This window comes from Lampetra fluviatilis, chromosome 42 (genome assembly GCF_964198595.1).
Source record: "Lampetra fluviatilis chromosome 42, kcLamFluv1.1, whole genome shotgun sequence".
Classification (NCBI taxonomy): Eukaryota; Metazoa; Chordata; class Hyperoartia; order Petromyzontiformes; family Petromyzontidae; genus Lampetra; species Lampetra fluviatilis.
Window position 1 is genome coordinate 7,520,154 of NC_136316.1, and position 18,334 is coordinate 7,538,487.

Here is an 18,334-nt window from a genome sequence, read left to right on the forward strand (position 1 = left end):
TTGCTTTAAAGTAGCGAATTGATTGATTGATTGATGTCGATTTTGATACGGGCATGCGTTGTCACCGGATCTGAATAGGTGTGCAAAATGTGGAATTGCTTGGACAACGGGAAGTAGGACGAATCTTCTTGGTTCTTTCGGTAAAGTCACGTAGAAGGGAAGTAATACAATAATACAAATAAAACATAATAAAATAATTCTCACGACGTTTCGACCACAACACAAGCAGCCGTCCTCAGGTGAAGACCAGGTCGAAACGTCGTGAGAATTATTTTATTATGTTTTATTTTTATTATTTTATTACTTCCCTTCTACGTGACTTTACCGAAAGACCCAAGAAGATGAATCCCTGCAGTCACGAAAGCTTTAAATCGAAGTAGGACGAAATTTTGATGACAAGATTTGACTACGACAGAGGAATCAAGTTAAGTAAAACCGTTGAATAATGTATATTTTAAAAACTTTTTTTAAACACGCTTTAATGAAATGCACCGTACTAGTAATGATAGAACTCCACGACTCCAAGAAGTGGCCCCGAAGCTTGCCATAACGTAAGGGACCGTGGTGATTTACAGCCAACGTGGACAATTAGACCCAAGCCGAAACATGATAGAATATAGCAGAGGTGTGGACTCGAGTCATGTGACTTGGACTCGAGTCAGACTCGAGTCATGAATTTGATGACTTGCGACTCGACTTGGACTTGCATAACAATGACTTTGTCCCACCTATGAGATGTGGACTCGAGTCATGTGACTTGGACTCGAGTCAGACTCGAGTCATGAATTTGATGACTTGCGACTCGACTTGGACTTGCATAACAATGACTTTGTCCCACCTCTGGAATATAGTATTGTCATCAGTATGACATAAGTATACCAAGTTTGCAGTCGATACCACATTGGGAAGTGGGTTAAAATTGAGTAACAAGATTTGAGGATACAACAACAGAGTTAAATAAAATCGTGTAAAATAATAAAAACACCTCCATGATGAAGGTTTATTTCGGGGGAGATCACCTAAACATAAATGTGTCTTTAAACCCACTGCCGCCAGACAACCAATTAGAAAGATTTGTCACGTAAACAACACGTGGTAATTAATGACTACTTCGACATACGAGGTGTGCTGGAAGAGTAAACCCACAACATTTTACAGTTCGAGTACTATATTCTTGGTTCTTTCGGTAAAGTCACGTAGAAGGGAAATAATACAAATAAAACAATACAATTCTCACGACGTTTCGACTGCAACACAAGCAATCATCATCAGGTGTCTTGCTGTGGATTTCACACCTGATGATGATTGCTTGTGTTGCAGTCGAAACGTCGTGAGAATTTTTATTGTTTTATATTTTTATTATTTTATGATTTTCCTTCTACGTGACTTTACCGAAAGAACCAAGAATATGAATTCCTGCAGTCACGAAAGCTTTAAATCAAAAGTTCGAGTACTGTGACGTTTCGCTCGTGATCACAATCAGCTTCATCATGCGATTTGACAGAATTGTGAAGAACATATCATGCCATCTGTCACGTGAACAGAACATGCGATCTAACCCCCCCAAAAAACACCCGTATTATGGATATTGGTCGCGAAAGATCCCGAAGTGTTAAACAGAATATGTAATTCATAATAAAGTTTTTGGGTTTAGATCACGTTATTTATAAATGTGTCGTAACCCTCCACCACCCGACACGGCCAATCAGCAAAAAAGTGTCACGAATTGCCCGATGATGCTGGATGTAATTACCAGCGAAACGTCGTACTACTCAAAAATTGTAAATGTTGTAGATTCACTCAACACACCGGTGGGCTAAAGTAGTGAACTATTTTGTCTTTTGTCAACGTGACACTTTTTTGCTGATTGGCCGTGTCGGGTGGTGGAGGGTTACGACACATTTCTAAATAACGCGATCTAAACCCAAAAACGTTTATTATGAATAATATTGGTCGCGAAAGCCTGCTACGTGTTAGAACATGTAATAATGTTGGGCCAATGTGCCAATTTAGAGGGAGAGATGCAGTCCTGCAATGGATGATTCTGCAAACTGCACTGCAATGTTTTTTTTCGCCTCCCACTCGATAATCGCGATTACATTTGAGACATTGTCTTGTCTGTTGCATGATTTTGGTCCAATACTTCAGCTGAAGAAAAAAACCCAATGGTAATTAACGATCCTGGACACAAATCGCAGCATCTTCATCGCGTTTTGAAATATTTCGTTACTAGCTTCGCCCGGGACTTGGATTCACCACGCCCGGCCGCCTTTTTTCCCCCAGTGGCGATATTCACACACCACAGCAGTTACTCGTTTGAGGCTGAGTCGACCTTTTGATACAGTAGACCATCCTGCTTAGTAAAATAAGTTGCCTCGGTTTTTCTGAAAACACAGTAAAATGGTTAAAAAATTACCTCTTTTCTCGCACCCAAACTGTATTCACAGATGGTTGGAGGTCAAACAGTGTTAAGATAACAAAAGGGGTTCCACAGGGTTCCATTCTCGGCCCCCTCTTGTTCTCTCTTTATGTAAATGATTTGGGCACTGAACTGGATTATTCCAGGGTTAATCTTTTTGCAGATGACACGGTACTGATTACTGCTGGCCGCTCTCCGGATGACGTGATTGCTAAGCTCCAGAGTGATTTCAACAAACTACAACATTAGCTAGTTGCTCTTAAACTAGTCCTAAATCCTGCCAAAACCAAGGTGCTATGCTTCTCACCAGGACTAAAGCGGGAAGTTCTTTTCCCCCAATTACATTCCTTAAATAATGATCAAATAGAGCAAGTCAAGATCTATAAGTATCTTGGGGTCATCCTGGATTCAAAACTGAAATTTGAAGATCACATTGATTATATTGGGAAAAAGACAAAAAGAAAAATTGGTTTTCTATATCGACACAAGCACTGCTTCCCCCCTATGTTCCGTTTGGAATTGATAAAAGCTACCATACTGCCTCTACTTGATTACTGTGACATTGTGTATAAATCAGCCCCAAGTACTGTACTGAAGAAGCTTGACTCAATGTATCACTCGGCCTTAAGATTTGAATTGAACTGCCCATATAGGACTCACCACTGTGATCTCTACATTGGGTCAAACTTAACATCTCGGAATGTTCGACGGCTTGTGCACCAGATCTTATTTATTCATGATGTACTTGCAAAAAAATCCGCAGATTACCTGCTGGATCTCATCTCTGTTTCAAAGAACAAATTTGGCCTAAGGTCTACACTCATTTACCAGCTTAACATTCCCTATTGCCGTACATATACTGGAGGAAGGGCCTTTGCTATTGATGCCTCCAGGGTCTGGAATGCTGTTGCCAATAAATTGAAACTTGAGTCACTACCTATGAGATCTTCACTCAAAACTGCTTTAGAGGAGTTGTACACCCCTAGCTGCCAGTGCTATTCAGTGGCCTAAAATAAAGTTTTCGCTCCGGATGATCGCTACAAAGTATGACCTGTGTTTGATTTAGTGTGCTGATCTTAAAGGTGCATTGAAAAATTATAATACTCCTATTGATGCTCCTGCTATTGTGGAGTGGCTCAAGGTTTTGGTAGTACATGTTTATGCCATTTATTGTGAAAATTCCGTCAGTTCCTATGATTGCTTTTTCATTGCTTTCATGGCTTTATTTTGGTGATTTCGAAAAGTGTATTGGTTTAGCCATGTTTGTTTGTTGTAGTACAGAGTTAGACTGATGGCGTTAATCTAAGTTATCTTATGGTTGTTGTTGTTGTTTGACATGCATCCCACTGGGATTTTTGCACACAGCGTTGGTGTACGGTGTTTTTTTGTGCAATATTTTGCGGCCTTTTCTTGGATTTTCTGTTTGCACTTAGTCACATATTAACTTTAAGATGTTTTTTGTTCATGTTCTTGTTTTTTTGTTTGTTGCGGTTGCACCCGATTCAAGAGCCGAATGGCTCACAGGGCTCTACCTAATGAATGAACTTGAACTTGAACCTAGGGGAGGACCAGGACCGGTTCAAATAATCGTCACCGGAGGTGGCCATGAGCGGGAATCGAACTCGTGTCACCGGGTTCGTAGCGTAGCGCGCTACCTGCTACACTACAATACGTTACGCTTCCACGTGCGCGGGTCACGTGACAGATGTGACGTCACATCTCACTTGCCGTGCAAAAAAGCTATGCATTATTGAGCTCCTCCCCCCCAAAAAAATAACAAAAGTGTATTTTAATAATTATTGCATGGTGTACAGTCTGGAAAGTACCCACATGGCAAATTTCAAGTTTGTTGCATGTCGGGAAGAACGCTAAAACATTTTGAACAGACACACATAATCACAACTTTGCCTTTTATATATATGGAGATATCGCGACTACATCATTATCCGTTATAGATTGTGGTTGTTGTTGTTGTCATCTCAGTCAAGTCAACCCATGGCACCTGGGTCTGTTCCGTGACCTCCTGCCAAGCGGGCAGTCGACACTTCACGCGGCCTCGAAGTGCACCTAGCCTGGCACAGGCGCCGTGGTGACGTCACCGCCGCTTCGTGGCGAACGGCGGTTGTTGTCGTCACGACTCGGCGGAAGGTGACGTCACGCAGACGTGACGTCCGCGACGAACACAAAAAAATAGACATCGACTACGTCACATCACTGCCAGACACAAAATCTGACGTCACACTGACGTCACGTAAACCCAAACGCGCGCGAGTTGTCATCGAGCGATTGACGTCCCCCCGCCCCGCCCTACCAAATCGTCGCCGTGATGTCATCTTCCTGCTTAATGACGTCACCTTTAGACCTATAAGTTTGACATCGTTTTGACTGATGATCGAAACGTCGCGGGGTTTTTTGCTTTTATATTTTAAATTTTATATTCTTGCTTCTTAAAGATAATACATTTATTTTACATTCATTATCTTTAATTTAAAAATTTAGCTTTCTATCCACGTGACTTTACCGAAAGAAACCAAGAAGATAAATTTGACGTCGTTAGCGACCGGTGACGCGCGCGACGTTCGTCGGAAAATGACGTCACCCGGGTTGTGACGTCATCCGGGTGGCTCAAGCTCAACAAGCCGAAGGGGAGAGGCGAACATGGCGGCGTCAACGGCGGCGGGCGGTGGCAGGCGGCACGAAGACGCTGAGGCGGCGGCTTTTGATGGCCACAGCAGCAACGAAGACGAAGGACAGAACCTGTGGCAAGTGGCGGAGCGATCTGACGGGAGACTGACGCGGCGATGGGGGCGAGTTGGTGTTGTTGTTGTGTGTGACGGCTGCTTTAACCGTGTTGCGTGTCTTCTTGTCTGTGTATGTCTCGTCTAGGCTCTCCATCTTAAGTGAGGTGTCTACCAGGTCCAGGTCAAAATTGCCGACGGGCAAAAGCATTTTTGTTCTCGGTGAGTGAGAGTGCTTTCGTCTCGTCTTTGTCGCGCGCGTGTGTGGTGTGTTCATGTGAATGCAAGGTGGTTGGTGGTGTTGGGTGCTTGAGATGGTTGGGGTGTAAGGCTCCCTTTGAATTGTGTTGGGATATGTCAAAATACGCCCTTGCAGCAATTAAACCTATTCCATCTCTGCACATGTACTTTTTAGTTTCAAAACGATGTTAACCGCTGTTGTCGTAGTTATCACTTGATGCTGTTGTCAAATGGATATACTGGCCACCGGCCATGAGAATGTGGAATGTACTTCACTGCCCAAACAAGGGCACGTTAATGATGACGACCACCGCCATACACGAGTCTTAACTAAGCAGGGATGCAGTTGTTTAATCACAAATATTGCTTCTGTTCTGGATATACTGGCACCCGCCATCGTAATGTGGAATTTTCGCCATCGTCTGAGGGTTTATCAGATGGCCATGACCTAACATCGGTCTGAATACGATGACAGTTATGAATATTTTACTTATGAATATACAAGCATCGATCGTGGGATTGTGGAATTTCCACGACTACCAAAGGCTGCCAAATAATTGATGACCACCCCTCACGTTCATTCACCTGAGCAGGGAAATACTTTGACTTTTTGTATTCTCTCCTCTGTGTTTTTGGTTTATTCTGCACGTTAGTTTAAGTTTGAAAGCTGACGTCTGTCTCCACTCGCTGGGAGATTCATCATTTGGTTCCTCGGTTCAGTTCGGGAAGTAGCTCCCAAGCACGTGGAGCGAAATGTGCCCAACAAACAACACATCGGGTGCTTTACAGCACTACAGTATCTCGAAACTCTACGCACAAGTGGTAGATTCCTAATTTATGACGGTACTACTGGTTCTCCCGTCATAGTCATTTAGAATATACATAATTGGCGATGTGTTCCCATCAATCATTTGAGCATGTGGCCACTTATATTCCTGGTTCTTTCGGTAAAGTCACGTAGAAGTGAAACAATAAAATAATAATTTTATTGTTTTACATTTATATTATTTTATTGTTTCCCTTCTACGTGACTTTACCGAAAGAACCAAGTATATCAATACCTGCAGTCACGAAAGCTTTAAATCATGTGGCCACTGTTTAAATACATGGATACTTTGGAGGTACAGTTTGAATAGTTTATGTATCGGTACTAAGTCTCACTGGGGGCAGTGTTTAATTATGACGTTCAGTCATAATTATGCTCCGTTACATTTTCACACATTTCTTTTTGGAGGCCAACGGTGTGTTCCAGTTGCGTTACATAACTCCACGTGACCCTAGTAGCACCATCGTATTGACCTGTCCAAAGTAACTTTGTTTAAATATTAGTCAAGTAATCCAGAGACAAAACAAACATTGCCTCAGTACTTTGATCAATCCACCCAGTTTTAATTGTTTAAATGTATGCGATTAGTACTTGAGACACAATTGTTATAATGAGCTCATCGCATAGAATGTGTTCAGCCTTGGCTAACGACTTCACTCTCCTCAAAACCACTCATCTGTTCAAACCACTTGCAGTACTTGAAAAACTTAACCATTGAGATACATTTACAACCATGACACTAGCCACACGGGCACATTGTCATGCAATAGTTTTTTTACTCTCCCAAAGAGAGTGCAGAATCCTTGAGAAATGGGTTGGGATGGAAGGAGAGGCCTGGAAAGTTTTGACACCTCACTGTAGCTGCCCAAAGTCACACGGCAATCTACTCTATATTTATAGGAAGCCATTGCGTGTCTATTGTCGTACTTGAGGTCGTTACATTATGGGCCCTGCAGTCTTTCACAGCTGTGCTCGCCAGATACTAGGGATAAAACAATCACATTTATTATTCCTAATGCTCACGATGCATGCGTTGATGTTTTCCATTATTCATCCATTTTTTATTCAAGTTCTTTTTAGATGAACCGTCGCAATGAAAAGATGGAAAAATCAAAGAGGATACACATGCGATGGGCAGAACAAACAAGGAATATGGTACAATGAAGATAAATAAAAATAAGATGAAAACTTGACATAAATGAAATAATATTTGAATCTAATCACAACTCCAAAACATAACAGTGCATAGAATTATTTGATGTTGAGTGAATGCAGTGGGAATTGTTTGTATCATTTGGATGCTGTTGTCGTATGTGAACAAGTGTTCACTCTGACCTCTTGTTCGATGGTCCAATACCAGGCGAGGATGGCTCGGGAAAGACATCGCTCATCGCAAAGCTGCAGGGAGCGGAGGACGCGAGGAAGGGACGCGGGTTGGAGTACCTCTACCTGAACATCCACGATGAAGACCGAGACGGTGCGCTGATTGGAAATTATTTGTCACGCACAGTAAAAAAAAAATGTATTGCCGCTGCTTGTACTTCTCTTGTGCAGATGTAACGACAATGGGGTTAGAGCTCATAAGCAGGCTTTGTTTGTGGGTTAATGATTAAAGGAAGACGACCAAAAAAAACCAGTTTATCTTGCTGATGGCAACCTAAGGCTGTCTGTCCCAGATTGTCCAACGCAGTCCGAATCTTCGTTAACGAAAAAGTAGATTTGGTTCAGAGCGAAGTGCGTCATAATGCAACGATTTAGGTCACTGCAATGTTTATGCCATATGTTTTACTGGAATGTTAATGCAGTTATGACACCAGCTTGTTATGATAGACCCTTGACTGCTTATGAATTTGTTTTCTTCTTAATTAACCTTCAAACTCAGGTCAACCAGCCTAGATTCACAGCCTGGGTGTGCCTTTAAGACAAGAGCTATCTTTGTTTTTGGTTCTATATTCATATAATAGCATAACGTGGTGGTGAATTCCAAGAATAGCTTATAATTTCTGGCATTTGTTGACGATGAAATGCAAATTTCAATAATCTTATTTAAATAGTGACAATCACTTGGCGTTTTAGTTAACTAAAATTCCAAATGAGAGTTTACATTTCCAGAACATTTTTGCAGTATTTTTTAATTCTACTCTTGTCCAAGATTGTAAACCATTATTTGCAAGACCAATGCAATGTATGAATGCATTCATAAGTTGAATAATGTCACGTTAATGGTTATTGCCTTACTGGGTTGTACAGCACAGTGAAGCAGAGTACATTGTACAATATACCATTTGTATGCCATTGGACACCCAAACAGTGCAGAGATGATTTTTGTAAAAGTCCAAACCACTCTGAGAGTCACATGGTTATGTTGACAGTAAAAAATAAATCCTTCTGCTGTTTAGTCTTGACAGCAGGATCTGTGGGGCAGCGTCACATGAGCCTGTGCTGTTCAGCAGAGCCAAATTTGAAGTCAAATACTCGCGCAACGATCACCGATGCGTGCTCTTTCATGGACACTGAAGTCTTTCACAGCGCCATGCTGGGAAGTCAAAGCAACAAGACACAGGCAGTGGACCCTGTGCAATGATGATGCCTCACTGCTTCAAACATACATAGCTATACAAAGATGAGGAAGCGATGATCTATGTTGCCTGTTATTTACCTCGAAATAGCCTCAAATGCTATTGAAGAGGGTTCTAAATTTAACACACAGGCTTTTGCAACCTATGTTATGATTCATAATTTTTTATCCGCTGCTGGATGAAAGCCATCGCTTTCTCATGGCCTTCCAATGTAAGAGTTCTAAAATTGTATCCACAATGAGGTGTTGCTGCCACTTATGAGCTAAACTTGCAATCCAGAGGTCTGGTTTGATCTTAAAACAAGGGGGCAGGTTTCTTGAATCCTCCTCAACTCTGTCTGCGCAGCAGTAGAATTGCGTTACACTAAAGTTAGTCAATAGGGCACCTTCGTTGAAGACGCCTGTGTGGGAGGTCTGCGGCCCCTTCTGCCAGCAGTGGCATAAGCAAGACAGCTCAAGGGCAGTACCTTTCTACCTGTGATGCAGACCACGCCCGCTGCAACGTGTGGTTGTTGGACGGCGACGTCTACCACAAGGGGCTGCTGCGGTTTGCGGCGACGCGGGAGAACGCGCGCGACTCGCTGGTGCTGCTTGTAGCCGACCTGGCGCGGCCCTGGCTCATCATGGAGACGCTGGAGAAGTGGAGCCAGGTGATGCGCGAGCACCTCGACTCGCTCGCCATCCCACACACGGAGCAGCGCGACATGGAGCACAACCGTGAGCCACCGCACGAACCTAACGCACGCATGCGCACGCACGCACGCGACGATACCTCTGCTTTGCTGTGTCAGAATCTGAATCTTTATTTACCCTACAACAATCCAATGAGCTGGGAAGCTCTTTTTCACAGATTTCCTCTATGTATGTAGAACTTGTTTTTTTTTCGATTTAAAGCTTTCGTGACTGCAGGGATTCATCTTCTTGGTTCTTTCGGTAAAGTCACGTTGTGGCTGAAACGTCGTGAGAATTATTGTATTGTTTTATTTGTATTATTTTATTATTTCCCTTCTACGTGACTTTACCGAAAGAACCAAGAATATGTAGAACTTGTTTTACATCGTACATCGCCAATCGTGCTAATCGGAGGTGTGGGGGAAGAACAACAAACTAAACACATCAAGCAATTCTCAAGAAATTAGTCGGCGGGTCAGAAATTCACAAGAACAAACAATACAAAAACTGATTGGCGTGCAAAGTATGTGAAAGGTAAGCGAGTCATAAAAATATATAAGTGCTTTTGAAAAAGGACATCGGTTCCTTTCGATTTTTGAACACTAAATGCATGCTTGGGCAAGGCAGCAAAACAACACTCCCAGACCACACCAAGACAACAATAACACAATCACTCACTAAAATTGGACGTTAACATGCATGCATATTTGACAGCGCTGATAAGCTACTGGGTGACATGATTGGAACGTATTTACGCTTGTCCGTCTGTACAAATGTGAACTCTTCACACGCATTCACGAAAACGAACAAAACCACCAAACGAAGGGAATGAAAATGACAGCCGTGTGGCCCATGACTGCATCTCACGCCCCACGGCTACACGAGACCTGCCGCTGTGAAACGGCCTGCAAGCAATGTTTATTCATCACTGCGAGCATCTTAGCGGCGATAATTGGGTACGAGAGGGAAATGTGTTTCTAGCTTTTGTGTGCTCATTAACTTCTGACACTGCAAGGTTTTCTTTTTACTCAGTTTACATGTGCATTTTGCATTATTATCGGGAAAAATTTCCCCAGCCTTACCCTAATCAATCTGATTTTTTTTCTTAAGAGTTGCAATAATAATTCAGTGTTTCTCCTTAAACAAAAATATGCTGTGTACCAGCATTGACAGTTGAATCCTGAACGCAATGGACACTTCCTTAAGTGACTGACTTGCAGCTTGTGTTAATTTCTACCCACCCCAAACTTAAAAAAAAATCTATTCCTGGTTCAATTGGACTGAAGCACAATCCTGTCATAACATTAAGAAAGAGGATAATGTCTGCAAAATATGGTATCACAGAACTACTTGTGAAATTACTTAAGTAGACCTCTATCCCCACTCCCGATTAGCATGGGTGGCTATGTACGGTGCAAAATAACTTCAACATACAAACTAGGGCCACACCTTGTATGTGCCCTGCTATGAGTGTTGATAGCATAAAAAAAAGTATTCTCAGAGCAAAATTTTGCCAAATTAAGTGAAAACCCAAATTTAGAATCGCGTGTGTTTTTGGTGCAGTCATTGGTGAGCGGGCTGAGACCAATTCACTTGACCCGGTTTAATTATGCGTGGCTGCCTGTGTGCGAACCCAGATTCTCAGCAGTCGGTGTCCTGATGTGATATTAACTCCGTGAAGCACCTATAGCCATCTCCGGCTGATCGTTGGAATGCATATCCAGTCTTTCCTTTATAATCTCATGTGGCATTTCGGCTGTTAGATCATTTATATTTATCCTTTCATTGATATTACATCACTTTAACGTGAACCTTCCTCTTGATTGAAAACGTAATATGAAATCTTATCATGGAAACTATTACAGTGAGTCTGGAATAATATCAGGAAAAGGCTCTATAAGATGCCACACAACTGCGGTATTATCCGGATTATAAGACACTTTTTTCCTCTGTATTGTGTAAAGCAAAAGTGGGGGGTGCATCTTATTATACGGTAGGTTTGTTGTGTGACCAGGTATTTATAACCTTACTAGCGGGAAGTACCCGGTGTTGCCCAGGTGAAAAAGACAGACACACACATCGACTTACACACACACACATCGACTTACACACATCGACTTACACACACACTAATGGACTCCCGCACACATATGGACTCCCACACACACATGGACTTACACACACACATCGACCCACACACCGATTCACACACACAGACACATTGCCTCGCACACACCGACTCGCACACACACATCGACTCACACACACAGACACATTGCCTCACACACACACACCGACTCACACACACAGACACACTGCCTCACACACACAGACACATTGCCTCACACACACACACCGACACACACACACCGACTCGCACACAGACACATTGCCTCACACACACAGACACATTGCCTCACACACACACATCGAGGCAGACACGCACATCGACTCACATGCACACATGGACTTAGACACAGACATAAATATAAAAAAAATGTACTAACTAAATTATAAAATATTAGTTATCTACTCACACAGACCATGCACACACATTCACTAACACACACACCGACTGACACACAGACACACATGGACTCACACGCACACAAGGACTTAGACACAATAGTAAATATATAAAAAATTAACAAACTCATTTGGAAATATTAATTGTCAGCACACAAACAAAAATATTGTAATATTTGCAAGGTGATTATTAAAATAATAGGTTTCTATGTAAGTGAGTTTGGCGAAATAAGCAAGGAATATAAATATTAGTTGACTGCACACAAACATTATTAATGTAATATTTGCAAGGGGATTACTTAAATCATAGGTTTATATCAACGTGAGTATTGCGAAAGAAGCAAGAAAATAGTACTTAACATTGCCGTGGTGAGGCCTAGTCCCGTGCAGAGCCCCTGGCCTCACCTAGATTGCCCAGCCGGCCGAGGTGGCACCTGGTAAGCTGGGGCTGGGCTGCTACCCCTCACCCCCCCAGCCACAATCCTCCCACGCGCTCTGCAGTAATATCTACGGCCTATAGTGGTAGAATCTACCGACAGTATAGTAGTAACTGCACGCATCGGGGGTGGGGGGGGGGAGAGGACATCACACTGAAGAATTTACCTGAGCGTGTTGTGTATTTTTATTGCATTTTTAACGCGAAAGAAAATGTCCCCCTTACCCCCACCGAAGGTGTGTGAGTTGGAATGGGCGAGCGAGCGCAAGAAATAATTAAATAAATAAACATCGCGCTAAATCGCTAATTTAAGTACTTTAAAGTTGAGGGATGGGAAAAAGGAATAGCGCTCGCTCACCACGGGGCTTACGGCGTGTTGCCTGGGAGCCAAATCCTTCGCAAGTGTGCGAACACACAGACGGACAAAAAGTGACGTTTATAGATAAGATTGGCAGTGGGTACAAGTTTTGGATATAGCTTATGATTGGACCATATTATAATAAGGAAAATAGGTCTTTTGTATCGAATGATAAAAAAGTATACCTTGATACCCGTGAAAGTGTCCCTCACAGCTACAGCATTTTGTTGTCTCTTCAACAGACCTCCTTAATACAGCGTGCGACATAAGTCAGGAACCGTGGGGATGTCATACGAATCGAGCTCGTTCCTAACATCAATGTGGACATGTGGATCGACGTTTAAGCGTATTACGTGAAACAGTTTGAGACGTGTGTCCCAGCAAATGGGGTGCAGTTCACACATTTGCTATAATTTACCACACAGATTTATGGGGGTTTCTGATTTGCCACACCCTGCACAGCAGCAGCAGCACTCGTCTGCAACTGCCCCAGTTGTCTGGCATTTCCTGCCCCTGGCTGCCTGCATTGCACAGTCACTGCTCAAGTCTTGGCTCAAGGTCTTCATCTGTTCCTCTGCCTGTGGCTGAATTTCTCGATGAAGTGTCTTCCTTCACACTCTCCCGTCAGCTGCTTTCCCCTCTCTGCCCAACCGCCGTACACCCACCGTGGTATAAATGATTTTAACCAAAAAAATCCCCACTCACTTCCAAGTCCCCTTCAGCCACATGCCTCCCCTACGTACACAGTGTCTTTTTAGATCCGGTAACCTCTATGTACTTTTACTGGTAGGAACCACCTGGTTCCACCAGCCCACAGGGGATTATTGGGAGGGGTGGGGCTGGGTGGAGAGGGCTGGGTGGGGAGGGGCTGGGTAGAGAGGGTGGGGAGGGGGAGGGTGGGGCTAGGTGGGGGGTGGGAGGGGTGGGGCTGGGTGGGGAGGGGCTGGTCACCCCGTGGTGCCCTTATATAACTCAACGTTTAACCTACTCATGCCGGCTTGTGCCCGCCCTCACAGTCGGCCATATTTGCGGAATACACCACGCCGCCATTGACCCTGGCCATTGACCGAGCAACCCAACGTTCCTACCAGCTCCCTCTGCAGGAATGTGTTTATGGATGTTGAACTTGTTTCGCACCGTATGTGGCCAACCATGATAATCGGAGGTGGGGGGGAAGGACAACAAATTAAACACAAAAAGCAGTTCTTAAACACTCTAAATCCATATTGTAATAGTATAGTCGGTACTCTTCCAAACCGTATCAATAAGTATTTTCTGTGTGCGAGTGTTATCTAATTATATTATCAATAATTTGAAGCCATTTGTCAATCCACTGCTGGTTGAAGGATGCCCCCACACCGTGTCAGCTGTGGGGGATGTTTGTCCATACTTGTCGCATTGAGATGTATTGCAAGGGAGGTGAGTTATGAATATGAAACGACTAGCTTTACTAGCCGGCTTCGCCCGGGACTTGGAATCACCACGCCTGGACGCCTTTGTCTCCCCAGTGGCGATGTTCAAACACCACACCAGTTACTCGTTTGAGGCTGAGTCGACCTAGGGGAGGCCCAGGACCGGTTCAGATAATCGTCACCGGTGGTGGCCGTGAGCGGGAATCGAACTCGGGTCGCCGGGTTCGTAGCTTCCACATGCGCGGGTCACATGACAGATTTGACGTCACAGCTCACTTGCCGTGCAAAAAATAGATGCATTATTGAGCTCCCCCCCCCCCCAAAAAAAAATTACTTAAAAGTGTATTTTTATAATTTTTGCATGGTGTACAGTGTGGAAAGTACCCACATGGCAAATTTCAAGTTTGTTGCATGTCGGGAAGTACGCTAAACATTTTGAACAGACACACATAATCACAACTTTGCCTTTTATATATATGGAGATAAGGGTGCGGATCGGTGAAGGTAGCTGGGTGGATGATGGGTGGGAGGCTTTCCAAGACTGGGTTCAATGATGTTTATTATCTGTGGCCAGGAATCGTACTTAGGTCGCAGGGCTCATCATGCAGTGCAGGGAACACTGCCAGTATTTGCAAAAGTTTGCACTTCCCACTGGGCTGTGCTAAATTATCTTTCTCTGGCTCTTGTCAAATTAAATGAATCGTCACCGGTTGGGTGTGGCCGTGCTTATTGCTGCTTGATTTGCTTTCGGCTGTTCACCCCAGTCTTCTGTTTTTTTTTATTTGAGACATTTTACACGGACAAAGTGTGATTACGCAGATTCATTTATTCAATGTGCACTGTGTGGGAAACATCCCGTCGACTGGACATCTGTGAAAAAGAGCTTTAAAATTGATTGGATTCCTCCAGTATGAATAAAATAAAGGTTCTGAAGCGTGCCATCGCTTCTCATGTGATGTGCATACCACAGATGCCTGGGCTGGCTACTCATGAGTGCCGTCCAATTCACACTGACCTCACTCGCGCCACTACGCCTGGTACATTTTTTTCTGGAAGCAACTGCCCAATTACTTTCACTGGTGACAGCCTACAACTAAACTTTAAACAATTTTTTGTTCTACCAAGTAAGGCCCACTGAGCTATACAGCTCTTTTTCAGACGCGACCTGGCCACAAATGATATCTCAACGAAGTGGCTTATCACATGAACATGTTTCGCAGCTAAATACTCAAACTAACATTGATTCTGTGTGTGGAGACAAAAACCGGAGGACCCGGAGACAAATCGAAACGGTGACACGGAGAACATGCAAACTCCAAATATTTAGGCAACAGGGTTAGGATCGAACCCAAGACTAGGCAAGGCAGTTAACATCTCAGCACCGTGGCAACAGTTTACATTCATCGTTTCAGGCGTGGTAGATTGTTGCATGTTCTCAAAGCGCCTCGTGGCCAGTTGAGCCAATAAAGGGATTTAAACACAGGGGCCAGAGCGTTGGCATTAACTGCACTGACCGCACGTGAGCTTTCAACTGAACCTTGGTTCATTGGTGTGTTAATGGGTTTGTATTTGGAGTGTTGACGTAGTTGTTAGCAGTTGGTAGTGCACGGCGTTGTGCACTAGCCATCGGAGTTTGAATCCTGACTTCAAGCTTTCGAGACTGCAGGAATTCATATTCTTTGGGTCTTTCGGTAAAGTTCTTTGTTATTTTCTTTGAACCTATCTACGTGACTTTACCAGAAGACCCAAAGAATATGAACACCTTAGTTTGATTTTGATTTCTGCTCTTGGTTCAAGTCAGTGGTGAGTCATGTCTGAATTGGTCCTGGGCCTCCCCTTGGTCAACTCAGCCTGGTGAAATGTTTGAATGTGAGCATTGGGAAAACAAAGACGGCCGAGCACCCTCTTGTTAATAGGTGCTCTCTAACAACACTCGCCCTAATAGTCTGTAACGGTCTTTGTATATTTGAAGCATGAGTGCATTACCATACACTACGATCCTGATAACCTGGGTTAAATTCCTGGTCATGGATAACCATGAGTTGCAAGCAGTATCTCAACATTTCCTTCATGGTTGCAATGATTCATGCTGATTTGTTAAGTGTCCACGATTCAGGTTTTTGATTTGATTTTTGATTTGATTACGTTTTCCACATTACGGTAAATGTTAGTGCCTCTAGTGGCTTCGGAAGTGATGTTAACCAATTACTTACAGCATATAGGAATAAAAACACACCGATTCTTCCACGCATTATTCAATATATATCACAAGCTTAAGAATGGATGTTATCCTATGAATCAATACAAGAGTTCTTCACTACTATCCAGGCACTCCCCAAGAACATTTACATGTGCAGCCCGTTGTACTGGATGTGGGTTTCCCCATGCTGTGTCGGTCATGGGGGTTGTCGGAGCATACTTCACCACACTTATCACTGCTGATTATTGAAGACGGGGAGCATTGACATGGGACCATTAAAGTACAAAACAGTGGATTTTGCTGCACTTCTCTGTGCTGCCCTGCAAATAGCAGCTTGGTAAACGGAGCCTTAAATGAGCAACTGTGTAAGCATCAGCACTAGAGAGACAAATGTGTTTAGATGGGTTTATATGAGGATAGCAGAGTGTAAGCGTATGTGTCTGTGAAGGATTTCCATCTTCCTGTAACCCATCCCAGAGCTTTATTTTTGTCCGTGTAAACTGTAGGCGTACCACATCAGCACCTGGGAGATATTGGGTTTTGGAATGCCATTCCGATCACTACATTGCGACCGCCGTTATTTACGTGCGCTGTGAAGTGTATCTGGAGCTTGACGGCGGAGCGCATGTTGCGTCTTGTCTCTTTTTATGCTACGTTTGGAGGGTGAGCTCATCGCTTGGTCGAGTTCCAGTGCCGTGAATTGAGCTGTGTAGACGTGGTCTCTTTTTTCTCTTGTGTGCGTGTGCGGTTTTTTTATTGCACTGGGTGTGGTTAACCCCGGAATTGAAAGAGAATACTGTAATGTCCTTTACTCACCCGGAAAAATCCTCACCGAGCCTCCAGACTTCTTTTTTATGCAGCAGAGCCCTGCTGGGTTGATATGGTTGGCCATTTTTATTAATGAGTGTTTGTGGCTTTTGATTGAAACAGAATCCGAATTTTAAAAATATATATTCTCATTACTCAAGTAATGAGGATATTTTCACATGGGAGGGGTTGACACTCGGCTTAATAAGGTGATCATCTCCTGCCCACATTGCAGCCCACACCTATGACATCTGATTTGCAATCGTGCTCTCCCATCGAAGAACTAACCAGGAGCCCCCCACCCCTCTTTCTCTTTACTTTTGTTTCTCTTCCCTTGCCTTCCCTTCCCCGTATAAAACTCTACCCATGTTCCCTGCTGCTCGCAGTCGCTGCGTGAGTGGGGCAGTGTGCCCCGACCTTCTCCCCTTCCCAGAACCCAGGAACACTGAGTTTGGACTTCGGTCCACGGAGTTTTTGTACCGCCCCTCCCCCTCCCTTGTTGCGGTTCGTGCCTTTTACCGAGATCTGACAAGATCGGGCACATTCAGGGTGATTTGGAAATAGGCGATAATAGACTGAGTGCATTGGCCTAGAGATGACGAAGTTGAAAAACACAGCAGTGCAGTCAGTGCATGTGAATCCATGCATACATTTTTCACTGCTTTCTCACAACCTTTTGGCCCCCTGCTCTTGGGAGATTTTGTTATATGGTTCCTGACTTATAATGCCAAGGAGTGTGGTACCATGCTTTGTTTGTGTACATGTACGGCTTTCTTGGCAATCCACTGCTGGATGAGGGGCTCCCTACCCTGTACGGTAAATTAAGCAAAAGTGTAGATGATATACTTGGCAAAGAGTCGAATAATAAATAGATCAAATGTGTGAATGAGTAGGATGTTATTTTGGTATGCATTTGTCTGGAGATTGATCGGTTGGAAACTTGTTACATGAATTGTCTTTGTTGCTGGGTGGCTCTTAAATGTTAAACGCCAATGTTGGGTGCACTGCGCCAGCAAACCTGGGGTCTGGGTTTAAGCCCCAGGTCACCACCCTGGACAAACAGGTTCTCTCCTGAAATTGTTTCTTTGATGGTCTCAGACCAGCAGGATTGTTGATGAGAAA

At 43.7% G+C, this 18,334-nt stretch overlaps 1 protein-coding gene across 5 annotated transcripts in view; it reads left to right on the plus strand.

Annotated features, from left to right (window-relative positions):
* The first annotated feature begins 5,039 nt into the window (after positions 1 to 5,039).
* DYNC1LI2 (dynein cytoplasmic 1 light intermediate chain 2) overlaps positions 5,040 to 18,334 on the plus strand; it is a 37,774-nt gene continuing 24,479 nt past the window's right edge. For all 5 annotated transcript variants that reach the window (XR_013639930.1, XM_078875761.1, XM_078875763.1 and 2 more), the window contains exons 1-4: positions 5,040 to 5,181; positions 5,306 to 5,379; positions 7,584 to 7,700; positions 9,288 to 9,518. Coding sequence is in view for 4 of the 5 variants with exons in the window: in XM_078875761.1 (XP_078731887.1) it covers positions 5,078 to 5,181; positions 5,306 to 5,379; positions 7,584 to 7,700; positions 9,288 to 9,518 (526 nt within the window). In the remaining variant the exon portion in view is untranslated. The remainder of the gene's footprint in view (positions 5,182 to 5,305; positions 5,380 to 7,583; positions 7,701 to 9,287; positions 9,519 to 18,334) is intronic.